General features: G+C 43.2%; 1 protein-coding gene across 5 annotated transcripts in view; it reads right to left on the reverse strand.

Annotated features, from left to right (window-relative positions):
* Positions 1-24,246, reverse strand: part of BCAS3 (BCAS3 microtubule associated cell migration factor) — a 296,865-nt gene that overhangs the window by 79,588 nt on the left and 193,031 nt on the right. The window contains exon 23 of one of the 5 annotated variants that reach the window (XM_059487015.1): positions 20,833-20,990. The exons of the other annotated variants lie outside the window; for them this stretch is intronic. Coding sequence (XP_059342998.1) covers positions 20,986-20,990 — 5 coding nt within the window. The 3' untranslated portion in view covers positions 20,833-20,985. Of the gene's footprint in view, positions 1-20,832; positions 20,991-24,246 lie in introns of those variants that run through there. 5 annotated transcript variants of the gene reach the window in all.

Here is a 24,246-nt window from a genome sequence, read left to right on the forward strand (position 1 = left end):
CAGCCATAGAGTTTATTCGTGGCAAGAAGTGCTCTGGACTCCTAAATGGCCAAGCTGGACAAAATGGTGGGAGTTTTCCCTTTGAATTTCTAAGGAGTTTACAGGCTGCTGGGTTTGGAAATCATCTTTCTTCATGAGAAGAAGACGAGAGGCTGCCTGAGGACATTGTTTATTAAAGCCTTTTGTTCAATTTACAAATTGAAACAAATAATTGTGGAGACATTTGCAGCTATGGAAAAAACGTGTTTACAAAGTGGAATAAAATACAGACTAAATACATTTGGATTATAGTGGATCAAAACATCTGAGTTTCTAACATAGCATAAAGGGCTTGACACTACGGGGACAGGAGGAGAGGCGCCACTGACTCATGGATTTTATAACAATCTGGTCACTTGAAAGACTTTGGAGGGTTTTACTCTCAGAGTCCTTGACATGCAAGAAACTCAGAGCCACTCTGAGCAGCGAGCAGCCCTCAAGATCACAGACAATCCATCCCAGGGACACCCACCTGCTCCTCACACATGACAGGAGCTTCCTCAGAGGTGAGAGAGCTCCCTGAACATTCCCCTGGAATATTTCTCAATCTTCACTTGGGTTTGGGTTCAGCTTCCTCATTTGGTCTCACATGAAAACCCCAAGTGCATCCAGAGATTGCAGAGCCATCTCATCTCCTTCCTCCCTCACACACAGCACTGCTCTCTACAGACATCTGTCTCACTTTAAATGTTTCACATGGTGAGGTTTTCACCTCTTGAGAGATTATTCTGCAGTTTACCCTCATGTTCTTGGGATAATATATTCTGGATATTGGATAAATAATACTGATTGCCAATACAGGGAAGAATTTCCTCCCTGTGAGGGTGCCCAGAGCAGCTGTGGCTGCCCCTGGATCCCTGGCAGTGCCCAAGGCCAGGCTGGAAGGGGCTTGGATGAACCTGGGACAGTGGGAGGTGTCCCCGCCATGCACTGGGTGATCTTTAATGTCCCTTCCAGCCCAAACCATTCTGGGATCCTGTGATTTGGCATGGAGTAAAGGGAATTGTATCAGAAATAAACCTCAAAGAGCCCAAAAGAGGCAGGGGAATTAGATCAGTGGAAAAATGGCACAAGAGGGATGAAGTGCTGCTCCTAACTGTGAGCTCTCAAAAGCTTATGTAAACAGCAATTTCCTCTAATATCTTAATTAACAGCACGATGACAGAACCAAGGGCTGTCTGTAACTCTGATGGGAATTTCCAATAGAAGAAATCTATCACCATTAAAAGAAGGGACAGAATTAATCAACCAAATTGTTCTCCAGTTTACAAGCTCCAAGCAAAGGAAAAGAGCCTTTGCTGCCAGTGGAATACCATGGCTAAGGAGCTCTTAGTAGCACACAAGTATTTTCTTAACATCAGTAAAGTATGTTAACTAATATTATATTTAGTTAGCTGAACTCCTCCGGGGATTAAAGGCCCACTGTGCCTAACAAAACTTTGTCTTGAAACAGCCTAGCAAATGTTATTTTAGCACAGAGTATTTGATAGCTAATCGTGCTATAAAACTATAAAATAAAGTTGTGTTTATTGGTACAATTAATCCCTCCATAGCCCACAGGGCTAGGAAAGAAAATGGGGGGATGAGGGAGATCAGATCAGGGGGGTGGGGGGAGAAAGGAGGGGTAGGGAAGGACCAGGAGTCAGCAGTGGTGGGACTTGGAGGAATATTATTATTATTATTATTATTATTATTACTACTACTACACTTGTAATCAAGAACATCATCTCCATCTGGGAGTGACTGAGTGAAGAAAAAAGGTGAATTTCAAAATTTTGCCCCCCAACCACAGCTAAATGTGTCACTGCACAGCAGAACATCCCCACCCCATTCCAACAAATAGATTCCCTATAAATAATATAATAATACAATAAAATAATATAAATAATACAATAAAATAAAATAATACAAATTACAATTCCTCCCCACTGCCTGAATGTGTTCACAGCTTTTCCAACTAGGAACAATCTGAAGAAAAGCACCAAAGGAAAAAACCCCGTTCTGTGATAGAAGAAACATATGCTTGAAATCTAGAGAGCAGGTTAATTGTGGTTAATATGTGATTTAAATTAGGAATGTACACAACACTAACACTCAGAGCCCACGCAGGGACTTCCTATTTTCATTTTTACAGCTTTGGCATTAATAACCAGCAATTGCTGACAGTTGCCAAAGGCCTCTCCTGCACTTCTAGCAGAGGTTACTGGATACTAATGGAGAGCAAATGTTTCTAAGGCAGAATGTGCAGGGCCTTCATCTTGAATAAAATAAATAAATAAAGTACCTGAGGACAACAAGGAGAAAACTGCAAATTTTGATAAAATACAACACAATAAAATACAATTTTATATCCTTTTGAGCTGTCTATGTAGGACATGGTGAGGGAGCAGAGCCAGAAGTTTCCTGTGACTGCCTTTGGGATGGACAGTTCATGCACAAACAGCTTTAAATCCCCAGTGACTGATGCAGTTCTGATGCACAGAGCCCAGAACCACCTGTGGGGTCAGGACCTGTCCCCAGAGTCCACAGGAATTCAGCCCCCAGAGCCCTGCTTGGTTCTGCTGAAGCCACATCAGCACCCAGGCTGGCAGCACAGCCTCGGTCACAGGGCAGAGCATTTCCCCTCCCATGATTTTTCCAGGAAAAAACTCTCCTCCACAGATTTTGCAACAGATACCAATTGAAATTTTAAGGTTGATTAGCCACATGCACATAATTTTCTCATCTGTAGGAAATGTCCACTGTTGCAATAAGAAAAAGGGGAAATTAATGTTATATAGCACATGGTATGTTTGTGGATTTCTTACCCTAAATTCCAAGCTGGATTAAACACAGGAGAGCTCTGCTAACCCCACCTCGTGTTCCTGTGTGGAATTTGGGATCACATTGACTATTCCCATGGCACAGGCACCTGATGGTCCCAGCCCAAGCAAATATTTTAGATATTTTATTAATACAGACCAAAAATCAGCCAGACCCCAAACACCCTGCTATGAAACTGGGAGCAGGAACTACAGGTGGCAAAAAATATCACACAGACCTGCCCAAACCATGAGATAAGAGTGAGATAAGTTCGATGATCACTCTGGAAAGTGAAATCACAGACATTTCAGCATCCTCAGACAATTGTTAGACTGGCAATGGGCTCAGGGTAATATTTGTACTAAAGAAAAGCTCTTTGGTTCAATTGGCATTAGACAAATATTGTGTGAGGTTCTGTGCAAGCAGGCAAGGGACAAAAGCTCTTCTCAGCAGAGCATCCTCCTAAATTACAGTATTTGTTTTATTTTCATAAGAAATTGAAATTACAAACAGCATTCCCAGCACAGCATCTCTGAACTCAACAGCAGCTTCTCAGGGCTGTTGGTGGTATCAGTCTGTGGACAAAGTCAGTGCTAGCAACAACTAATATACAGGAAAAATTGATAGATGGTGGTTTCTCTAAAATAAATCATGGTTTGATGGAGTTGTTGCATTAATTCAAAAGATAAAAAAATAAACTCTCGGCATGGAAATAAACACAGCTCTTTCAATGAACCTAATAACATGAAAGTAATGAGTTTGGAAAACAGATGTGGGAAAAGGCAAGGCTACAACACACTCCACGCAATCTGGGAAGGGATGATAAAAAAATTTACAAGCTGTTTTGAGTCCTGAATAAAAGGGGTAATCAAGGCAGGCTGGGCTCGGAGCGGGACGGGCACAGCAGAGGCTAAGCAGAACACCTCACCCTCCTGGCCTGTGTGCCCGTGCTGCCACAGCTCCAATTCCTGCAAAATTCCTGCCCTTGCAGCCCATAACTCACAGCACTTACTGTAAGGCCTTGTCACCCACTCCTTCCCCCTTGCTTGTTTGATTTCTGGCTTTCTGCTGGGGCAGAAACCGCTTCACAAGCGTGGGGCAGGAGGGGAAACTGTGAGAAACACAGAAATCAACCCAAAATGCAACGCAACACCCTGAACAAAGACACCTCACTGCAAGAGAAAGCACCCACAGAGATGATTTCCATGCTGCCCAGTTGCCTCTGTTGCTGAACATGATTTATGAAAACATTTAGGCAAGAGAGCCGTCGGTTCACGGAGGACGTTCCTGTCAGAGCGCTTCTCAAAATGGCACTGTGAGAAAACTCCCCTCTGCAGTTGTTTTACTTTTGCCTCTGAAAAAGCTTTCAAATTGAACTGCTAAAGTTCAGCCAGCATCTAATTTTAACCGTGAGTTCCAGGAGAGAGTAAAGCTGGTGGGAAGATTACAGAGTTCCTTGAAGCTCTGACCTACAACAGGAAGAGAGTTGTCAGCCTTCATGTCTCTCACTCTAAATCCCAAGGGAAACAACACTGGCAGAATGTTTTATAACACGTTCCCACTGTAAAAATTCTGTATTTGAGAAATATGATGCTTGCTCACTCCTTCTCCTAGACCTTTGGTGTGTCAGTAAAAACAGATGACCTTAAATGAGTAATTTTAGTTTTGCCTTTACACCGCAGTTCGGGTACTCAGGGTTCACAGGGCTCTGTTTACAAAATCAGAGAGAACTGATACTACACAAGAGCAACACATGCACCCACACCTTTAAAATATTAGTGAGGAGCTGGCAGCTTGTAGCAGTGTAATAAGCTCTTTTTCTGCCTTCTCAGGTTAACTCTATAACTCAAGAAATACCCCCACGGAAGGCTGCAATCTGGGATTTTCATAAGGAGGGCTGAAAGGCTTCTGTCAAAGGGCCAGAAAGCAGCATCTGCAAAAGAGCTCAGGAAAGAGAAATTAAAAATAAAATAATTGGATTATGATCTCTCAGCTAATGAAATCAGATCTACTGTTTTTCTCCGAGTCAGGGGTTTTAGACAATGCACAGTGGTGCAGGTCTGGATCCTTCCCCACTGTTCAGGTGCTGCACAACACCAGGAAGCAAAGCAGGAGTACAGCAAAGAAACTGAAAACGTTTTCATCCCGATGGTAATGAAGGTGTGGTGACAAATAACCAGGAACTGGGCAGGATGTGAATAATAACTACGGGAAAACTGCTATTCCAGGAGCAGGTCTGGGAGCACACGGACAGCTGAGGGAATCCAGTCACCCTGGAGCAGCTGAAAAACCAGAATTGCCCTGTTCTTTCCCATTCCTCAGCTTTTTAGCTGCTGGGAATGATGCCCTGAGCAAAGCCACATTCCCTGGCTCCTGGCACTGGGTGGGAGCAGGGGCAGGAGCAGCTCCTGAACTTTCTCCTCCCCTCCATTCCTGCAGATAATGAAATCCAGAAACACCATTCTGGGACACAGTTGTTACAGACCTCACTTTATCTGCTCCTGACCCTCAATTGAGACATCTCTTAGTCGGGGATGATGATTTTTGCGCTCATGAATAATTAGTTTTGCTGGTTTTAAGGGGAAAAAAACCCCCCACCAAGCGTATCTTTTAATCAGAATCTAAATGAAAAAATGCTAAAAGCTATTCCCCAACATCTGCCAGTGCAGCATAGATTTAGAAATAAAAATCAAGAGGTATAGACTCATCTCAGGGAATTATGTGTTCAAATCCTCATTTATGGAGATGAGAATGGAAGTGTTAACGTTCCCAGTCTTCTGCTGCATATCCAGGCATTAGGGTGGCTTAATGAGGCACTGTCTGAGACCAAGAACAAGCTCAAGTTCCTCCCTCATATGCACATTGAATTTTGTATGTAATTACTCAGTTCTGAGTAACAGCAATTTATTAGATTTTCCCATCAAACGGATGAGTTGTTAATGCACAACATCTCACAAATACCCAGGGCTCTTTCCAAAGAAAGGCAGGAGTTTTTAGGAACCTGAACACTGAATGGAACCACACACTTTATCCACCCCGTTTCTCTATAAAAACGTTTTTGAGGTGAACTTAGTGGCTGTGAAAAGCAGATTTTTCTAACCAGGGAATCAATTTCTAAGGGCAGAAGAGTGGCTGCAAACAGCCTGTACAAATGATCAACATTTATTTCTACAGGGAAATGAAGCACAGCCAAAGGACAACGCTCAGGAAGGAGTGACTGGAGAGCAGTTGTGTTCCCTCTGCATTTAATATAAATTATACCATTGCAGGATTGAAGAAAAATGAAGTTTCTCTGTTGTATTACTCTTAACACAGAGCTGGCTGCTAGAGAAAAAGGGAAATGTGGACAGCAGAGATCCTGAAGAAGGACACCCTGAGCTAGGGTCCCATTTTGACCTTTTCCCAATTGAGAACAGCAATGAAAAAGTCCCCAGGAGTGGCAGAAGTCATGATACCATGAACTAAACTGACTCCAGGCCAATGCTATTTCCCCCCATTCCTGTGACTACAAAAATCAAGAAGACGGTGCATGGAGGGAACACTTTGGGATGAGAATGGGAATTTGTGGGATTATGTGGAGAAGTTCTTGTGTGGATAAACCAGGCTGAGGGCAGGAGAGGAGCTCAGGCACCTTCCACTGTCCCAGAGGGATAATTCAGACAGAGGGATGGACACCAGAGACATGTAAAGTTGTGGGTTCACCATCATGCACCCAAGTTTCAATGTCTTTTTACAGCTGAGCATCCAGACAGGATGGGAGAGTAAAAAGCAGAGCCTGCTTCCAGCGGTGGCTGCAAGGCTCCAGCCTGGCCTTGGGCACTGCCAGGGCTCCGGGGCAGCCACAGCTCCTCTGGGCACCTGTGCCAGGCCCTCACAGGGAACAATTCCTGCCCTGCGTGCCACCCAAACCCACCCTCCTCTCTCAGCTCCAGGCCATTCCCCCTCGTCCTGTCACTGCCTGTCCCATCTCACACAGATCTGGGGACAATGTCCTGCTGCTCCTCCAGTGAGAGGCACAGCTGGCACAGGCCTGGGGAGGGCAGAGGATGAGGAGGAACAGAGGGACAAGGGCCCTCAGCAGCGGGACCGAGGCCCTGCTCCATTCCCAGGCCTGTTTTATTTATCCATTTCTATTTTAATAAGCTGCCTCCCTCCCCCTGGAGCCCTGGGTTATGTGAAAATGCTGGTGCCAAGGGCGGGGGCGTGGTGGGGCTCCTGCTCCTGACGTACTGTGTGGTCAAGGAGCCGGGACTGGGGGGCCTGAACCAGGGCCAAGCCTTGCACTTCAGCTTCCTGACCTGGCAGCCATTCAGAGAGACCCTGCTAAGTGCTATTTCCTAAATACACCAGCTTTTCATAACAATCTTACCACATTGCTTTCCTTTACAAGCTCTCTTAAAAGAGAACTGGACTCCTTCTGGTTAATCTACACAGACTGCATTTGGAAGCCATCAGAAACTGAACTGTAAACAAAACGTTATTAATGTGTTGTAATCTGCCCTCAATGTTCCAGATGAAAAGAAAATGTTTTATAGTTTTGGAGTATACATTTTAATTGCCTTTTAAGAGTGCATATACTTTTAGTGCTCTCTGTTATAAAATTGCAGTATCTGTTTCTTGATAACTGTTGAATGATCTCAGCTATTTTTATTAGGTTTTCTCCCCCACCCTGGTCCCCTTCCTTAAGCTACCACCACTGGAAGGCTTTTCCAGACTGTTCCTGATACTAGGCTGGCAAAAAGTTCCATGACTGAGATAAACTCCATTATAAACAACTCCTTTACAACATCCCCTCACTATAAAAACACTCGGATCTAGAAAATTAGTTCTTTAAATGAACTTAGGATCCAGTTACTTTCAGTAAAAATCTGAACTAAATAAGGGCTAAACTGAATTTTCCAGACTTTGAGCTCTTTCATGCTTGGTTTCCTTTGGTGCCTTGCTGGAAGAGCTTGGCTTGGGAGGAGATGCAGGAATTCAGCCCTGGAGATGTCACAGCTGTCCCCAGCCCATCAAATGAAGGCTGGTCCATGGTGAGATCCTGCCTGAGCTCTAAGCCCCAAATTCCTCCCAAAGCAATTCCCCCCTGGAAGTGCTGAGCAGAGCTCAGGAGGTTTTGTTTTGCTGTCTCCCCTTGCAGCAGACACTGCCTCACACAAAAAGGGCTTTCAGTGCTTCTGGGATAAATGGGAAATGAACACCAAGGTACCTGGCAGCCTTTCCAGGTATCTCCTTACTAGGGAAATACTTGGGAAAATAAATAGAAATCCAGGGTCCTAAAACTAACCATGGGGTTTGCTGTTCATGAAGCTGCAGTTCCAGAAGGTGAAGAGAACCCTTCAAATCCTGCATTTCAGGAAATATCAGGCATGTGGACATCACTGTTACCCTGTTTGTACCAACAAAAGTGCCAGGAAAAACAGGCTCAGCTCTCCAGCTTCAGCTGTGCACTCCTGAGTCCCAAATCCTGCTCTCCTGGCACTTGGCTCTTACACACCTCCCCTATTAATTTCTTCTCAGGGTAATTAACTTTCTCAGCAGCCCAAACTTCACCTCCAGCTCCTCCTGTGATGTCTCTAACACTTCCCTAATACCTTTTTGACTTGCAAGATACTATTACTTGATGCAACACAGGCCAGAGTATTTCACAGTGGGAACTGCTTGGAGAACAACCACTTTTCAATGTTTTCCTCTTATTCAATGAAAATATTTGAAGTGACAAAGCCCCTCTCTCACGTTGGGTTGGGATTCACATCATGCAAGTTTATTGTCACTCTTTTAAAGTTCTTTTTATCTTCAAAATTATCAGCGCCTGTAATTTCTTTTTTTTTTAATGTTGTTTTTAAAAACATTTTTCAGTATGCAGATGTGCTTGTGGAGATTAATGGACTGGGAACACTGAAATCTTGTATTAATCAACTTCAAGGGAAGGCAGCTGCTGAGTAAAATTTTCCACAGTGCTGCACACAGGAGTTTATCCAGAGAGCTCCCTGTCTTGGAGGAGCCCTCTGTGAGTTCTGCACTGGGACCAGCCTTGGGTGGCTCTTCCTGAATTATTCCCTGAGCACTGAGCAAGCCACACTGTGGGGAACCCTGTCCAGTGTTTATCACAATCCCTGTTATCAAAAATAGCTGATTTCTTCCATGTGCCAGTTAATCCTTGGGCTCTGTGATGGGAACCATCCCTCCCTGGAGGATCATCCCTCCAAAAATGCAGCTGCACATGACCTCAGGGTGCAGAGCCACGAGAAGCCCGGGAACCAGAGAAGTTCTCCTCAAGAGGAGACCCCAGCCCATCACCAGAGGGGAAAGGAGCTGGGGAAGGGGCTGGAGCTCCAGGAGAGGCTCAGGGAGCTGGGAAGGGGCTCAGCCTGGAGAAAAGGATGCTCAGGGGGAACCTGTTCACTGCCCAGCTCAGTGTGAGGAGCTTTGGAGCAAGGTGGGGTTCACCTCCCAGGGAACAAGCAAAGGGATGGGAGGAAATGACCTCAAGGTTGGATTTTTGGGAAAATTCCTTCACACCAAGGGTTGTCCAGCCCTGGCACAGCTGCCCATGGCAGTGGTGGAGTCCCCAGCCCTGGAGGGATTGAAACACCCTGTGAATGTGGCACTTGGGGACATGGGTTAGTGGTGGCCTGGCACTGCTGGGGAATGCTTGAACTCCACGATCTTGGAGTATTTTCCAATTTAAATTATTTTATCCTAAATGCTTTAAATATAGATTATATGGAGCTAAATCTGCTTTCTGCAGCAGGGTAATGACAAGAACCCAAGCCCAAAGCAGGGGCTGCGGGCAGCGTGCGTGCACACATTTCATTAACTGATAGGTTAATTACCCCAATTTCGTTACTAATTGGATCAGTTTAAACCTGCTGCATTGGGAGTCTCTTGGCAGACACAAACATCCCCATAATTACAAAAACAACTGGTTTCTCCAGTTACATAATGCTGCCAATTAAGTAATTCCTCCACATGTAAAGCAAACCCAACCAAAGCCATTTGGGTAGTTTTGCCTCTTTTTCAGCAACGTGCTCCTTCCCAGTGCTGGTGCCTACAGAATCCAGCAGCATTCCTCATGGCAATCCTCTCCAAGGGCAGACCCATTCCTGCTGGGGGAAATGGAATTTGCCAGAGTGATGGGAAAGCAAGTTCTGTGAGAAGGAAAAGCCACCTAAGCTTTCAAGTGCAGCTTTTGGCAGAAATCTTTGAGGTTTGGAAGGTTTGATCCCAGTCTGAGGGATACCACCACCCTTGCTCTGAGCCTTTCTCCCTGGGCTTGCTACAAAGCAAAACTTTCCTGCAGCAGCACAAGGCTCCAAATAGTTTGGGATTTGCCAAAACCAGGGAGAGTTGGATATCTCACAAGAAAAGCTGGGTTTTACTGATCATGTTAAATAGTTTGTCAAGGCAGACTGTGGTGAGTGATAAAGCTGCTGGGTGTGCTCAGCTCTCCTCTTACCAGCAGGTACTACCCAGGTCAACTGAAATTATTACACCAACAGAAATTACTGAAAGGAATAAATGTGAGTAAATTGTTTCTGATTCTATGAAAACAAAAGGCCATACCAATTTAATATTTTTTTTTTAGCTTCCTAAGCTAAATAGAAATTCTGTAATTCTTTACAAAATTAAAAAGCACAAATAAATCTCTGTTTTTCATGACTGACATTTGCAATTTAAAGCCCAGGGAGCTCCAGAATGAGTATTTCCAAGGACTGTGCTCCTGACAAGTTGCTGTTAATGCTGAATGAACAGTTCCTATAGGCAGCAGGAGTTTCAAGTATTTCCTTCTAAAAAGAAATTGCAGAGCTCAATACGAAACCAAGAAACCCACAAAAATTATATTTAGCTGCTCCCTATATCACACAGCTTTATCTCCAGGGAGTTTCTGCCATCACATCTCTAAAATGAGATTTCATGGGAAGTTCTGGAAGTCAAATAATGTCCCACCTACCAATGCATTAACACTGAATTAAGAGTCTCCCTTCCCCTACATATAATAATAGTGAATGTTCATCTGCTGAAAAAAGCAGATAAATTAAAAAGCACTGCAGTTTGTAAGAGAACACTGCTTGGGAAATAACCTTTGGAGGCACTGGAAAAACTCAGAGTTCAATCAACTTTATTTCCAGTACAAAAGCAATTAGATTTTTCCCATCAGAAATCAGATGAAGTAGTAAATTAGGATTTGCTGGTGATGGGAATTCTAAACTTGTGGCATAAATAGAATTTCCTTATTATTATTTTCAGCTATGGCCATCCATCTAAACCCCCATTCAAAGCACAATTTGTGAGAAAAAAGCTGCATTACAGAGTTATCACAGATATCTACATTTGAGTTTTCCTCCTCCTTTTAAAGCAGAAGTTACTTTAATTAAGCTTTAAACAACAAACAATCAACCCACAAGAACCAACAAATTTGGCTTCTGTTCCATTCACCAAAAACTCTGACTGTACTGAGAAATCTGATTTAAACAACTCCCAAACCATTTGCATCCCTGTGACCCTCAGAAGGCTGCAAATATTTTTGTGTGTTCCACCAGTCCTGAGAAATCAAAACACAGATAAAAATGCGAATTTTGAACTGTTTTTTGTGCTTGCACAGAAAATATTTTACATCTAATATTAATTAAGAATAAATAAGTTCAAAATAATTTTGCTTGTTATAACGCATCTGGAGCATCAAGAGTGGCTCCTGTAGGAACAATTTCAGTGAGAAAAAAGTTCGAAATCTTCTCTTTCTGTTTCCTAACACAGGGGGCATTTTGAATACAGAGAAATACATCTCCTTTGTAATGAGAACACATTTCCTTTCCCTTTACATATCTCTTTACATGAGATACATTTTTTCCCAAGCACAGCTCTGACTGCCTGGTGAAATTTTACTTCTCACTTTGACTCCTTCACTGTGAAATTTTTTCTTTTTTCCTCTGTGATTTAATCTGAACTGGTTTAAGGTTAAGGTGAATATTAATTCCCAGTAAGTCCATGAAATAAAAAGGATGAGAATTGTAATTTCCAGAGAGCTCTGCAATGGCACCCAAGTCCTGCCCTGCTTCCTCTCCTTCCCTCCCTGCTGACCCAGGAGTAAATCCACCAAACAGAGCAAGAGGGAGAAAGAGGAGATGAATTCAGGCCACAGATGAGAAAAATCAAGACTGGGAATAATTTCTGAATACAATATTGGCTCCCTAAAATCCAAGACTGTTTCCTAATTACCATTACAGGAAATATTTGAAGAGCAAAGCTGCTGAACTGTGTCCTGCACACAGAGCTCCTTGCTCTCAACTATCCATGGATCATTTCTGTTGATTCCTCCTTGGCAGCTGGGAGTATATTCCAACTGTCTGAAAAGAGTCTAAAACCTGAGATTGCCTCTGTCAGCACCTCTCTGATCAATCCCAATCCTGTGGATTCCTGTTCTGTTGAAATCCAAGGATATTTCCTTGGCATGCACTTGGATCCAGGTTGGAAACCTCCTTTAGCCAGGAAAGCTGATTACAGAGTTATCACAGATATCTTCATTTAATTTGAGTTTTCCTCCACTCCAGCCATCTCGCTGTGCCTTCAGAGGAGTCTGTTCAGCACAGACAGCAGGCAAGGAGAGCAGATGGAATAAACAGAGATTTCTTCTAGCCAGAAAGCAAATGCTGGTGCTGGAAATGAAATATTGTCATGGAAAAGACTCATGGGGGCATCCCTGCTGCTGCTCAGTGCTGGCTGAGAGCAAAGGACTGGGGACACAGAGCAAGAACCAAATTCCTCCCCAAAACTGGGAAAGAAGCTCTTGATGGCCTCCCAGGCACACAGCAGGAAACCTCAAAAAAATCCAAATATTCCCCCTCAGACTGCAGGTTTGGGTTCCTCCTCCTGCAGGCCCCATGGCCCCCAGCAGAAATTCAGGAGTTTTATGGAAATTGGCCCAAAGTTGCCCAATGTCCTGGTTCCTGGGGAGAAATTCTCCCTTGAGCCATGAGCATGGGAAATGCTGAGCGTTGGATCCAAATCCGAGAGCTCCTGGAGCCCAGGGTGCCCAAATCCCCCCTTCCAAAGCAGCCACCACTGAGAAGGTCACGTTATAAAGCCACTCCATTAAAACAGTAATTAAAGAATAAACATTAACCAGCAATTTTTCCTTAGGACTTTCTTACTTGCACTTGGTATCATTCCTCCCAGAGCAAGCTGTACCTTATGGATCTGCACGTTTATCTTGATGAAAAATCTTTAACTTCTTGGTGTTCAAGGCAAGAAAAGCCCTGTCCTTGCATTGAGAGAAATCCTGCTCTCTGCTCTCCCAGCTGCAGCAATCCTGTTATCTTTATTATTTATCCCTGACAAAAGTACCTTGGGACATGGTAAAACTGCCATGAGAAAGAAAATCAACTTCTCCATGCTTTAATAAATGGGAATTTTTATTCTGTGTGAAGAAGACCAAAGATAAAACTCCAGGTAGAGCCTGCTAACCATTATCTAGCAGGTGGGCTCTTGCAAACTGGATAGTCCTGACTGCTTGAATTTCAATCCTTATTCCTCACCAAGGCTTTCAGAAAATGCCAACAACGAACACTTTCTTAAAAAAGAAGCTGAGATGAATCCATGCTCAGAGCTCCAGCAGGGGAAGCTGTCAACTGGCCCCACTCCATGGGAATTAATGCAGAGGCATTGATTTGTTCTAGGCTAATGATAAGGGCTCTTGGTTTAATTTTAGGAGAAGAACTTTCATTTTCTGACTGGCAAACAGAGCTATTTATTACACAACCAGAAAGCCAAAGTTCAGCTTTGCAAGTGACTAATCAAAGCCAAGCCCTCCCCGTAGGAAAGGAGGGAAAACAAGTCTGGAATGGTCAACAGCAGTTTGCTAAAACAAAACCCAACTTCTGCCTCTCACCCCCTGCCCACCCTGGAGCAGCTCCACCAGGATTTCAGGCCAGTATTGAAGGCACTTTTCCAGAGGGATGAAAATCACAGCAATTCCAGGGATCACCCAGATCCTTCAAGGACACAAACCTCTCTCACAGCAACAGGAAACACACAAAAAAAGACAGAAATTCAAACAAAACCACAACAACGCTGTTGAAAAGACAACAGGAAGACAAGGGAGTTGAACAAGCTGCTGCTGGTGTTCTTGCTCCTTATCTCAGAGGAATCCTGGATGATGAGCATCACTGCAAGTGCCACAGCAGCCACTCTGTGCTGGCATGGACAAACTGCTCATCCCTGCCCTGGCCAGCAGCTCTGTGTCAGCACTGAATGCAATTTCTGGCACTCTGCATCCAAAGAGTTAAGCTATGTCCTGTAAAGATAAAAATCTCCACTTTTATTACTTTGTAGGGCTCCTACCAAACGAGGATCCAGCTGTAATTGTAACATTCCAAGCTCTGGAGGTGCCAAGTTTTACTAACTATAATTTAACTGGTCCAGCTGATGCAGTCCAAATTCTTGTTTGGATAATCAGCCTTTGTTTAAATATGGACTTTCAAAAAAAAAAAAAAAAAATTAAAAAAAAATAGAAAGAAAGAAAGCCCAGGCCAGCATTAGCCTGCAGGCATGTCATGTGAGCTGATTACCCTGCAGCAGTAGCAGACACTCATGCACAAGAGGAGGATTATTGTGCCAGAATTACTGTTACAGTAACGCAGAATCAGAGCTCCTCTCCCCCCAGCCCCCACCCTCCTTCTTTTCTTTCTTTTTTTTCTTTTTTCCTCCCCCCTCCACAATTCACAAGTCTTCTTTCCAAGTTCAAATGAAGTTTAAAGGTGAAAAGGGCAAGAAAGTTTCATGACTGGCTGTTGAAAGAGGGAGAAATAGCCAGGGTCTCCAAGTTTGCGTTTACTAAAAGCTCAACAATTTTGTATTTTGCTGCAATTCATAACTGCACAAATCCCTTTTGTTGGGTCTGTTTGGACTGAAATTAAACACTTGTCAATAATTTATAACTTAATATCATTAGAAAATAATAATAACTGTCAAGCAACTACATTCAATACATAAAGCAAGTTGAGTGGCTCGTTAGATTATTTGTCAAAGCAACAATTTCTATATATTTCAGCTTATTTCTACTGGGAAGAATGGTTAAAGAGCCACCCAGCTTGCTTGGAAATCATTTCTCCACCAGCTGGGAGCAATTCCCAAATTGCTGCACCTCAGCCACATCCAAGTGATGCTGGCTCCCTTTAAAAGCACTCCAGCCTGACTCCAGGAGGTGCCTTCAAAGTGCTGCAGGAGGGGAGGGATGGCCAAGGGCCTTTGCTGCTCCCTGCCCAAAAACGCAGGGATTATGCAGGAAATGCAAAAATACCCCACACTGCCCATGCTCTGCTCTGAATTTGACATCTGAATGGAACTGAGACAGTGGCCAGCAAACCAACTGTCAAAATGACCAAAATGAGGCATTTGGGAAGAGAAAATTCTTAATTCAGTTTCATGGTCAAGGACCTGAGCTGCACAAAGCTGGGGCTGCCTTCCCCAGGGCTGAGTGCAAACAGAAGAAATACTTGTGTGTGTTTGTATGTGTGAGGAATTTTGGGAGCAAGCTCACTTGTCAAATGTCACAGGCCGTGTTCTTCTTGGGAAGCCATGAGAGTGGCTTTTTGGAAAAACAGAAATGGAGAATCCCAGAATGGTTTGGGTTGGAAGGGACCTCAAAGCCCACCCAGTGCCACCCCTGCCATGGCAGGGACACCTCCCACTGTCCCAGGTGCTCCAAGCCCCATCCAGCCTGGCATTGGGCACTGCCAGGGATGGAACAACCACAGCTTCCCTGGGCACCTGTGCCAGGGCCAAGAATTGTTCCCCATATCCCATCCAACCCATGGGATCCAGTTTGACATCAAAGCTCATCTGACCTATTTTATCACTTTTCTCTCCATGTGAGCACCTGTGGCAATTCTATTTTTGTTGCACATTAATCTATGAAGTTGAAAACATAAAATTTAAGTATACTAAGCAAGGAAGTTGGAAATTCAGATTAAAAACTTTATCTGAGCCAGTCTGCCCTGACCCTGGGCTCGTGTAAACTGATTTAAGGCAGTGGTGCCACCAGAACTGACATTAGTCAGGGGTCTGCTCTTGCTTCCATCCATTTACCTGAGATCATTTCTAATGTACTTACTGAATGAGAGTTCTCCTTTTTTTCCTTCCAAACTCCTTCTGTTGATTTTGTCCCTTCTGCCCCTTTGCAGAGTGAGGACTGCACACACACCCAGACAGAGCCACCTCCTCCCACCCTCAGCTCTTCCCTCCTCAGCCTTTCCTGTTTTCTTCCCATGATTTCTTCTATTTCTTATATTCCTGCAATATTTCAAGGAAGCAGAGGAAGGCTCCAAACACTGCAGGTTATTTACAGCACCACAGCTCTCAAAATGTTATTTAATTCACCTTGAGGAGCTGCCCAGGGTCCTCATGCACAAACAGGCTTTGGGGTCCTTTAAAGTGGCCATACAAATAGGAAAGGCAATAAGAGAAATGGTATTTTATTGAATTGACTTTTAAAGTCTCCCATGCTTCTCCCAGAAATCAAATGGTGCCTACAGAGGAACCAGAAATGTCACTCTGGTTAGTGACAGTAGGTCATTACAGGTTGTAATTAACTTTTTTAATTCTCCAATTTTTAGTTAAATGTGGAAGGTTCCTTTTTTTTAAGTGAACGCACTCAAACACATGGAAAAAATACAGGAATTTATAAAATTGATCTATAACATATTTTTACTTGAGAAAGGATTACAAGGTTGAATCTTAACATTATACACTTAAAACCATTTCTTGTTCCACTGCCTTTACAGTTCCAAAAAAAATGTACATTTTGGAGACAAAGGCCTTTATCCTCTTAAGTGCTGTGGATTTCATGCCAATCTCCCAATATAAAGCAGACTTCAGAGTCAGACCCCAGAGAAATGGTCTCGGAAAGATTAGATTTTCCACCACAAAATAAAACCCTTGTGTGGGGAGTCACACCACTCCAACACCTCCTTCCTCCTGAGCTCTTGTCTGACAGGGAGAACACCCAGCCCATCCCATGGCCCCTGCCCCAAATGGAAGTGGTTGGATCATTCCTCTGCTCTTGTGCCAGTTTTTCCATGTGTAATACACCCAGAATTGTCACATATCCCTGAAAATCAGGATTTTTCTAGGTTTTTTCCTTATTCTGTACAATTTTGCAACACGAAGTTTGCTATTAATATTCGAGTACAAAGTGAATTCTGACTGGTGATGGAAAATGGACAAACTCAGTGTAAGGGGCACATGAAGAACATAATGATGAAAAGTTCTTGTAAATCAGCAAGATATTTTTAGGAGTTGCCCATCAAGTTGTGCACATCTAATAGCAACAGCATAATACATGAAATTAATGATGCCAAGCCAAATAAATACAAGAAGAAACTTAAATTTCTCATGAGGTAGAAATGTATTGTAATCAATCATCCCCATATTAGAAAACACATATTTTTCAGGATATTTCAAACTCAATTGCCAGTAATAAAATAGGACAAGCAAGGAAAAGAGAGAAATATTAATTCAATACAATGTAGCTCCTGAGGATTCAATTTTAACACCACCAGAAAAGCATGAATTCAAGAATCAGAATGTACCCAGCTCAGGATTGCAGATGGGAACTTTCTTGAGAACACACAGTTTAAATTCTAGTTAGGATATTCTGTGATTAAATGCTCCTCCAATTTTTGAGTACATCACTTTTTTTCCCTACCAGCTACTGTGATACAAAAGACATCTCCTGCAAACACTGGTAAAAAAAAGAAAAGTGCAAGTAAAAGCCATTTAGGTTTCCAGCAAAGACATCAAAGCAAAGCAGCTAATGGACATCCAGGGTAGTCAAATCACTCCTGCAAAATCCATTAGTTACTAAAAGTTCTGGAGGGCTCAGTTTTTACAGTAAAACCTGTAAAAACTCAGTATCCAGTTTCTCTGTTGGGACACTGAGGTGTGAAGATCCAAACGATGCTGGAACTGAACTTGTATATTTGAACCTTTTGAACTCCAGCTGCCCTTCATAAATTACTTTACCACCAGCTTTAACACGTTCCTGACCCACCGTGCAAGAAAAGGGAGGAACCATTAAAAACCCCTGGAAATGGAACTGAACTTTCCAACACTTGCAGTGGAATTTGTCTTGGTTCAAGAAACAAGCACCTACGGCAGGGCTGGGGGAGGAGGAGGAGGAGAAGCTTCCAGATAGAGCAGTGAAATTCCATCTGTGCTCAGGCTGTGGAAACAGAGTGGCCAAGCCCCCTCCCCAGCCCAAAGTGACTGAAATGGCCCCAGCCAGGAACAGGGAGCTGCTCCTTCCCATCTGGAAATGCTTCATGGAAGAAAACCCCAAAAATTCCCAAGAACTTTGTTCTGCACCTCAGAATGGGATGTGCTGTCCTGGATGGGCAGAATTTTGGGATGCAGAGGGTTCTCACCACATCCCATCCACAAGGAGACAAGTTCACCCTTCCCCTGAGGGAACCTCAAATATCCAACTCCAAGACAATGGCAATAAAGGCTCTTAATTAATTTTAAGGTGAATTAAACTGCAGGACAGCAGCTCAAGAGCTCAAACACAACATTTCCTGCTTTCCATGGGAAATGAGGACAACCAATAAATACAAGAGGAAACTTTCTTAAACTTCTCATGAGATAGAAAGGAATTTTTATCAATCATCCTCATATTAGAAAACACAGATTTTTCAGGGTATTTCAAACCCAATTGCCAATAATAAAGAAGGACAAGCAGCAGGTCCCTCCTCATTATTTTTTAGACTCAGTGTGTTTATAGACAGTTGGTCACTGAGATGTCAGGGAAAAGTAAAGGTTTTGAGTCCAGAAGAATGGAAAGGCCTTTCCCAAACAGGACAGCACATTATCCTATAACCAAACCAGATATTCCTTCCTCCCACACCTTTCCCTGCCTGCAGAGAGCTCAGCAGCCAAAGCATTGACACAGAATCCAAACTTCCACAGGAACTCTTCAGCCCCAGCCCTGCTTGCAGAAGCTCAGGAAAGTCACCAATTTTTTCCCCACCTGAGATTTGTCATTTACAAATGAGGAAACTGTCCATTTAGAGGAATGTGCTTTCAATGGGTCAGCTAATATAAAAATACTACTTTTCTCTTTGGATGATGATGTTATCACATTAAATCTGGACACTGCATTTCATTCTCTGTTTAAAATGATCTTGCTAAGCAGCAAAGGGACCCAGCAGCTCCCATTTTCAGGTCACCTCAGGTCTCCTGAACAAACTGTGCCCCAGGGTTTCAGTGAAACTCAGGAATTCCAAAAGCAAAGCACATTGCCCTTAGCACACAAAATGCTTCTGATTCGCAGAATGACACAAATGTACAAGAAAAAAAAGGATGTCTGATTATTTTTTGTAATGGATGGCTTTTAGATGGGCAGAACACACTCAGGCATTTCTTAAAGCCCCAACCACGGGTGATTTCCAACAAAGGCCTTGTGTGAAGTGCTGCTTGCTTATCACAAAGACTGGGAAAAAGAATTTTCAGGGGTTGAACTCTGAGTTTTAACCCTGGACAAAGAATCAGATGCTGTACAAGTGTCTGCTCCTTAGTCCTGTGGTGTTGCCACACCGCTGATCTTGAATCCTTTGGATTGATAAATTTGTGTGAAATTATTTGACATTTCAAAAGAAAATAAATAAAAAAGGAAAATGACACAACTTTCTGAGTAAAGTCCATGGCACAGTTTGCCTGCTTAAGGAATAAGATACATGAAATCTTATTAAAAGTGGGCTTGCAATTTATGAAATTACCATCTCCATTAATTACAGCTGCTAACGAGACATTACAATGAACCATGTGGACAGTCCGATTCAGATGAATAACACAGATGTTTAAAAAAAAATAAATCACTAAATCTCACATAATTGAACCTGTTTTACTTCCCACTTGCATGAAGAAACACTGGTGGTTTCTCCTTCCCTGTCCCCCAGCACAGACTGCCTTTCTTTCCCTGCCTTCCCCCTTGGAAATGAGCCGGGGATCATTTACAGACTTCTGAGTGCTGGGACACTTTCTGAGGATCCCTTTGGAAAATGGGACCACATTTCAAACCAGAGGGACGCAAGGAGGAACCTTGAATAAACAGGCCAGCAGCCAGAGTGGTCATCAGTAATTTTTGTTTAAATGTATTAACAACATAATTTAGAGCATTCACATCATGCAAGCACCCCCAGTCTGTGCAGGGGGATCTGCACTCATTACATATCAGCCAGGAAAGACCCACATTTCTGACATCAAACCAGCAGCAGGCAAGGTCCCAAACCCAAATGTCAGCAGTAACCCCTGTGCCCAGGGCAGTCCCACAGAGGCACATCCCAGCTCTCAGCCCTGGGACTCCTGAGCAGCAGCAGTGGGAAATGCCCAGGCTGATCTCCTCTAAGACAGGCTTCATCTGCTGGGGGGCATTACCAAATAGCAGAGATCAGTCCTGCCTGATGCAGAGGTTAAGTGACAAGAATAACATTACATAATGTACAACAAAATGTTAATTTACAAGACTCAAATGGAGGCCGGGACGCACCAGCCCCACGACGAGAGGGCACGGAGGAACCAGAGAGGTCTCAGAACACTTCTGTCTCTTAGGCCATTTTTGGTTTATATATTTTGTTTCACTCGTTGATAATCTTACAGACAAGGGAAACCATGCTGCTGGGGAAGTACTAAATCACACCAAAAGAGCTAAGGTTTTTAGATGAAACAAGAAGCTGATTACACATGCACTGAGTATACCAGTCACTAAGCGTTTCTGGATTGCAGGGATAAGATACTCTCTTTGCTTATTACTGCCTCCTTGATCCAAAGAGATTTAAGCAACTGTTTTCAATTAGATGTTTTTAAGCTAGTAAAACTACATCCATAAAGACATATTTATAGAACAACTTAAAACGAGAAGAATTAAAACGACTGCAAAACTGATGAATTCCATTCCCCCACCAACCCTCCCCCCCCCCCCCCCCCCCGAATAATTTACTGACCATTAACGAGCAAAAAGCACTGCAATTTTAAGAATTAATCCAGTGTTGCAAAATTAAATCAGATACACTAGGAGGGATAATGACAAACTGGTGGCTCCAGCGTTGTCAGTTTGCGGGTGATACAAGTTCAAGTCGTCTGTGCTAGTGGTCACTCTGTTGGAACAAACATGAACATAAAAGGGAACATTAAAAGTGCAGCAGCACCAACTGAATCAATTCTGTCATTGACGGTGCAGGCTCACAAGTGGCACAGGGTGAATATTTTGTGATGTATTTTGGAAAGGAGCTGCCCAGTTCCACAACTGTGAGATCTCAGTATATGTTAATAAAGGAAGAGGCAGCAATGGAAGTAAATGAAGGGACAGGATCCTCATTTCCCTCTGAATTCCAGAGCACAAGGGCCTGGCAGTGTGGCTTTGCCACACATGACTGCTTCCAGCCCCAGGAACCCATGAGGAATATTCTGAGAGCTCCAGGAACAAAACTGAGCTTTGATAGCTCCCATCCGACAGCTGCTTACACAGAATCTGCCTAAAATGCTCTGCAGCATGTGACTGGAACTGGAACAGCAGGATGAGCTGGAGAACACAGGGCCATGGCAGAGGTCTGGGATGGTCACAGCCACAACAGGGACACCCTCACCTCTGCCACAGCCTCCAGCTGCTCACTGACATCTCCCTTTTGCACCTGCCTGGCCCATGCTGCAGGTAAATAACTGGAAAGGAAAGCCCCACTCCAGTCCTGCCTCTCCTGCTGCCAAATCCATCTCAAAAAGCTCAAGGCATCCTAAATTTTATCTTTCCTAAACTTCCCTACAAGCTCAATTTGTTCCCACCTAAGCACATCATCATGAAAACACTTAATGGTGGAGTGACATGGAGATTCAAACACATCACTTAAACAGATATTTTATACATTTAACACCCTTCAGAATCTGGCCATAAATGCAAATGGATGTTACAATGACCCAGAGCTTCAGTCTGTCACTGTGGTGTTGGCCTGGGCTCCTGGGGTGATGGGTGCTGTGCCTGGACCTGGGAACCTCAGGGAAGCACAAGAGACATTTTATTTTCCCTCTTTTTTTTTAATTTGCAGTTTACATTTTCTCCATGGGCAACATAAGGAAATTTCAGCCATTATTTTGGGTGATTGAACCCAGAGTTACACACAGGGTATGTAAGTTTTTAAGGGAACTCTTCAACCCTGAAGGAAGGAAGTGCCCTTTGGCTACGCAGCACCTTGCCTGGCCCCAGACAGGTGGGATAAAAACTTATTTGGGAATAAAGGAAAGGAGACAGGGAGGATTCAAGCAGTGACATAACCCGTGCAAATGCAGGCTGGTTCCTGTTCCATGATGTTCAGGAAAAGCTGCAGCGATGAATTCATCCCTTAAATCTCTGTACTGATCCTGCACAGCCCAAACCCACAGGCCAGGCAGATCCTCACACATCCTCTGGAACCACTTTGTGCATCCAGATGAGCCTTGGGGTCATTGAGGTTGGGAAAGACCTCCAGGACCATGGAATCCAACATCAGAGGCATCATTACATCAGACTCCCCCTTCTGAATGAATGTGCCTGACTCTCTGACTTTTAATTGGTTTTGATCATGTTTAGAATGTGTTAAGAAACAAGATTAGAAATATTAATTTTTGTTTATGGGAAATTCAGGAATGATCAGGCCAAACCAATGCCTTTCATCCACCAAGGTTCTTTCTGCTGGTGTGAGCAAAAGCTCCAGGATAAAACCAAAAGCCAAGTTTCATCCAATTACATCCAAATTGGCAGAGCCAATCTGTGAGATAGAAGGGAACATAAAAGCAAGTGAAATAACATGGACAGGGAGGCAGCAAACAACCTTGCCTAAGGCACAACACTAATGCCAGACTAACTTCAAAGCAGCCACTGAACCAGCACAGGTGACAAACAATCTGCATAAAAATAAGTCTAAAGTGGCTCTGGCTCCTTTCCTTCCATCCCTTCTGCTCTTGCTCATTGCAACTCTTTTTTATTTTAATTTTAGACATGGAGCAATGTGTATAAATGAGAATGAAACATTTTGGCTACAGGTTCCCTCAAATAAACTCTTCTAAGAAAAGCCCACCACATCCAAAGCTTTACTCTGCCTATTTCTTTTTTACTCTGCCTATTTCTTTTTGTTTTGCTCATTGTAATTTATAATGAAGCTCTTCCACAGTAAGCTGACTCAGGGAAAAACCACTCTGAAAGGCATCAGCTACTGATGAATTGTTTTTATTAATTAAGTTAGAGAAACAAAAACCACAGTGGTTTTCAGTGCTGCAACTTGCAGCAGAACCCACAGGCTTGGAGGCAGAAAGTGTGAAAATCACAGCTCTGCTCTGAACATCTCCATTTCTCCACCGAGGGGCTGAAATTCCAGAGACAAGGGGTTTTTTCCTCTCTCTTAACCTAAAGATTTGGTCCTTTGAGCAGCTGCTTTGCACTGAAGAAAGCACCACAAAAGCCACTGCCTTTACTGCATTAAAAGCTGAAATAATGGGCATTAAGCAGAAGTGGCTTTTATATACCCTGATATTTGAGAGGTTCAGCCTGCACAGGGCTTTGCTAGAGAAGAGTGGATGGAAGAATAGAGTTAAGAAAAGCATTTAATCCCGCTGACTTCCAAAGACCTTTGGATTTTCCTTTTAAGTTTTAGCAGCCAGGAGATTCAAGTTTTATTTTCCCTCAGAGGCTGAGGATATTGAGGAGAATCTCTGAATTTTGGGTACCCCTTGGGACATCACACCAAGGAAGGTGAGGTTCTCTTGCTGGGATTTCTTCCCTTAAACATGCAGTTGGTGAATAAATTATTAATTTTCAATATTAAAATTTAGGGATTCCCTTCTTTAAGCAAGACTCCTCTTTGAATAGTGACATTTTATTTATGAGCCTCTACCTTTGGCCATCAGCTCTTCTCCTGCTCACCCACTCGCCACTATTTTATCCAATCTCACACATCTCTCATGGAAAGAAACAAAAATACCCTAAAATTGCACATGCAATCAAAAGGAAGCTTATTCACACAGTTAGGACATGCTTTTTCATGCACTGCTGGTTACTGGAAAGTTTAACTTTTGTTAGAGGATAGAAATAAAACAAAACAGGAAAGTGGATATTTTTCTTACTTATTTCAAGTGTACATATTTTGGGTAATTTTATTTTTTCCCTGTGACACAGAATAGAGACTCTTCTTGGAGACTGTTTTAGCCCTCAGCGTGTTTTCCACCAAGAATGCAAAAAAGAAACACTTTTGCTGGAGAAGTCATGGAAACTGCTAAATTGAAGACACAAGCCCTCATTGAAAAGCTGTAATTTTTTAATTAAATTTACATGGCAGTGGATCTTTTGAGCTGGGCCTGTGTGTTTTTTGTAATGTACATTTCTCGTGC

Source organism: Ammospiza nelsoni, chromosome 21 (assembly GCF_027579445.1).
Source record: "Ammospiza nelsoni isolate bAmmNel1 chromosome 21, bAmmNel1.pri, whole genome shotgun sequence".
NCBI classification, from domain to species: domain Eukaryota; kingdom Metazoa; phylum Chordata; class Aves; order Passeriformes; family Passerellidae; genus Ammospiza; species Ammospiza nelsoni.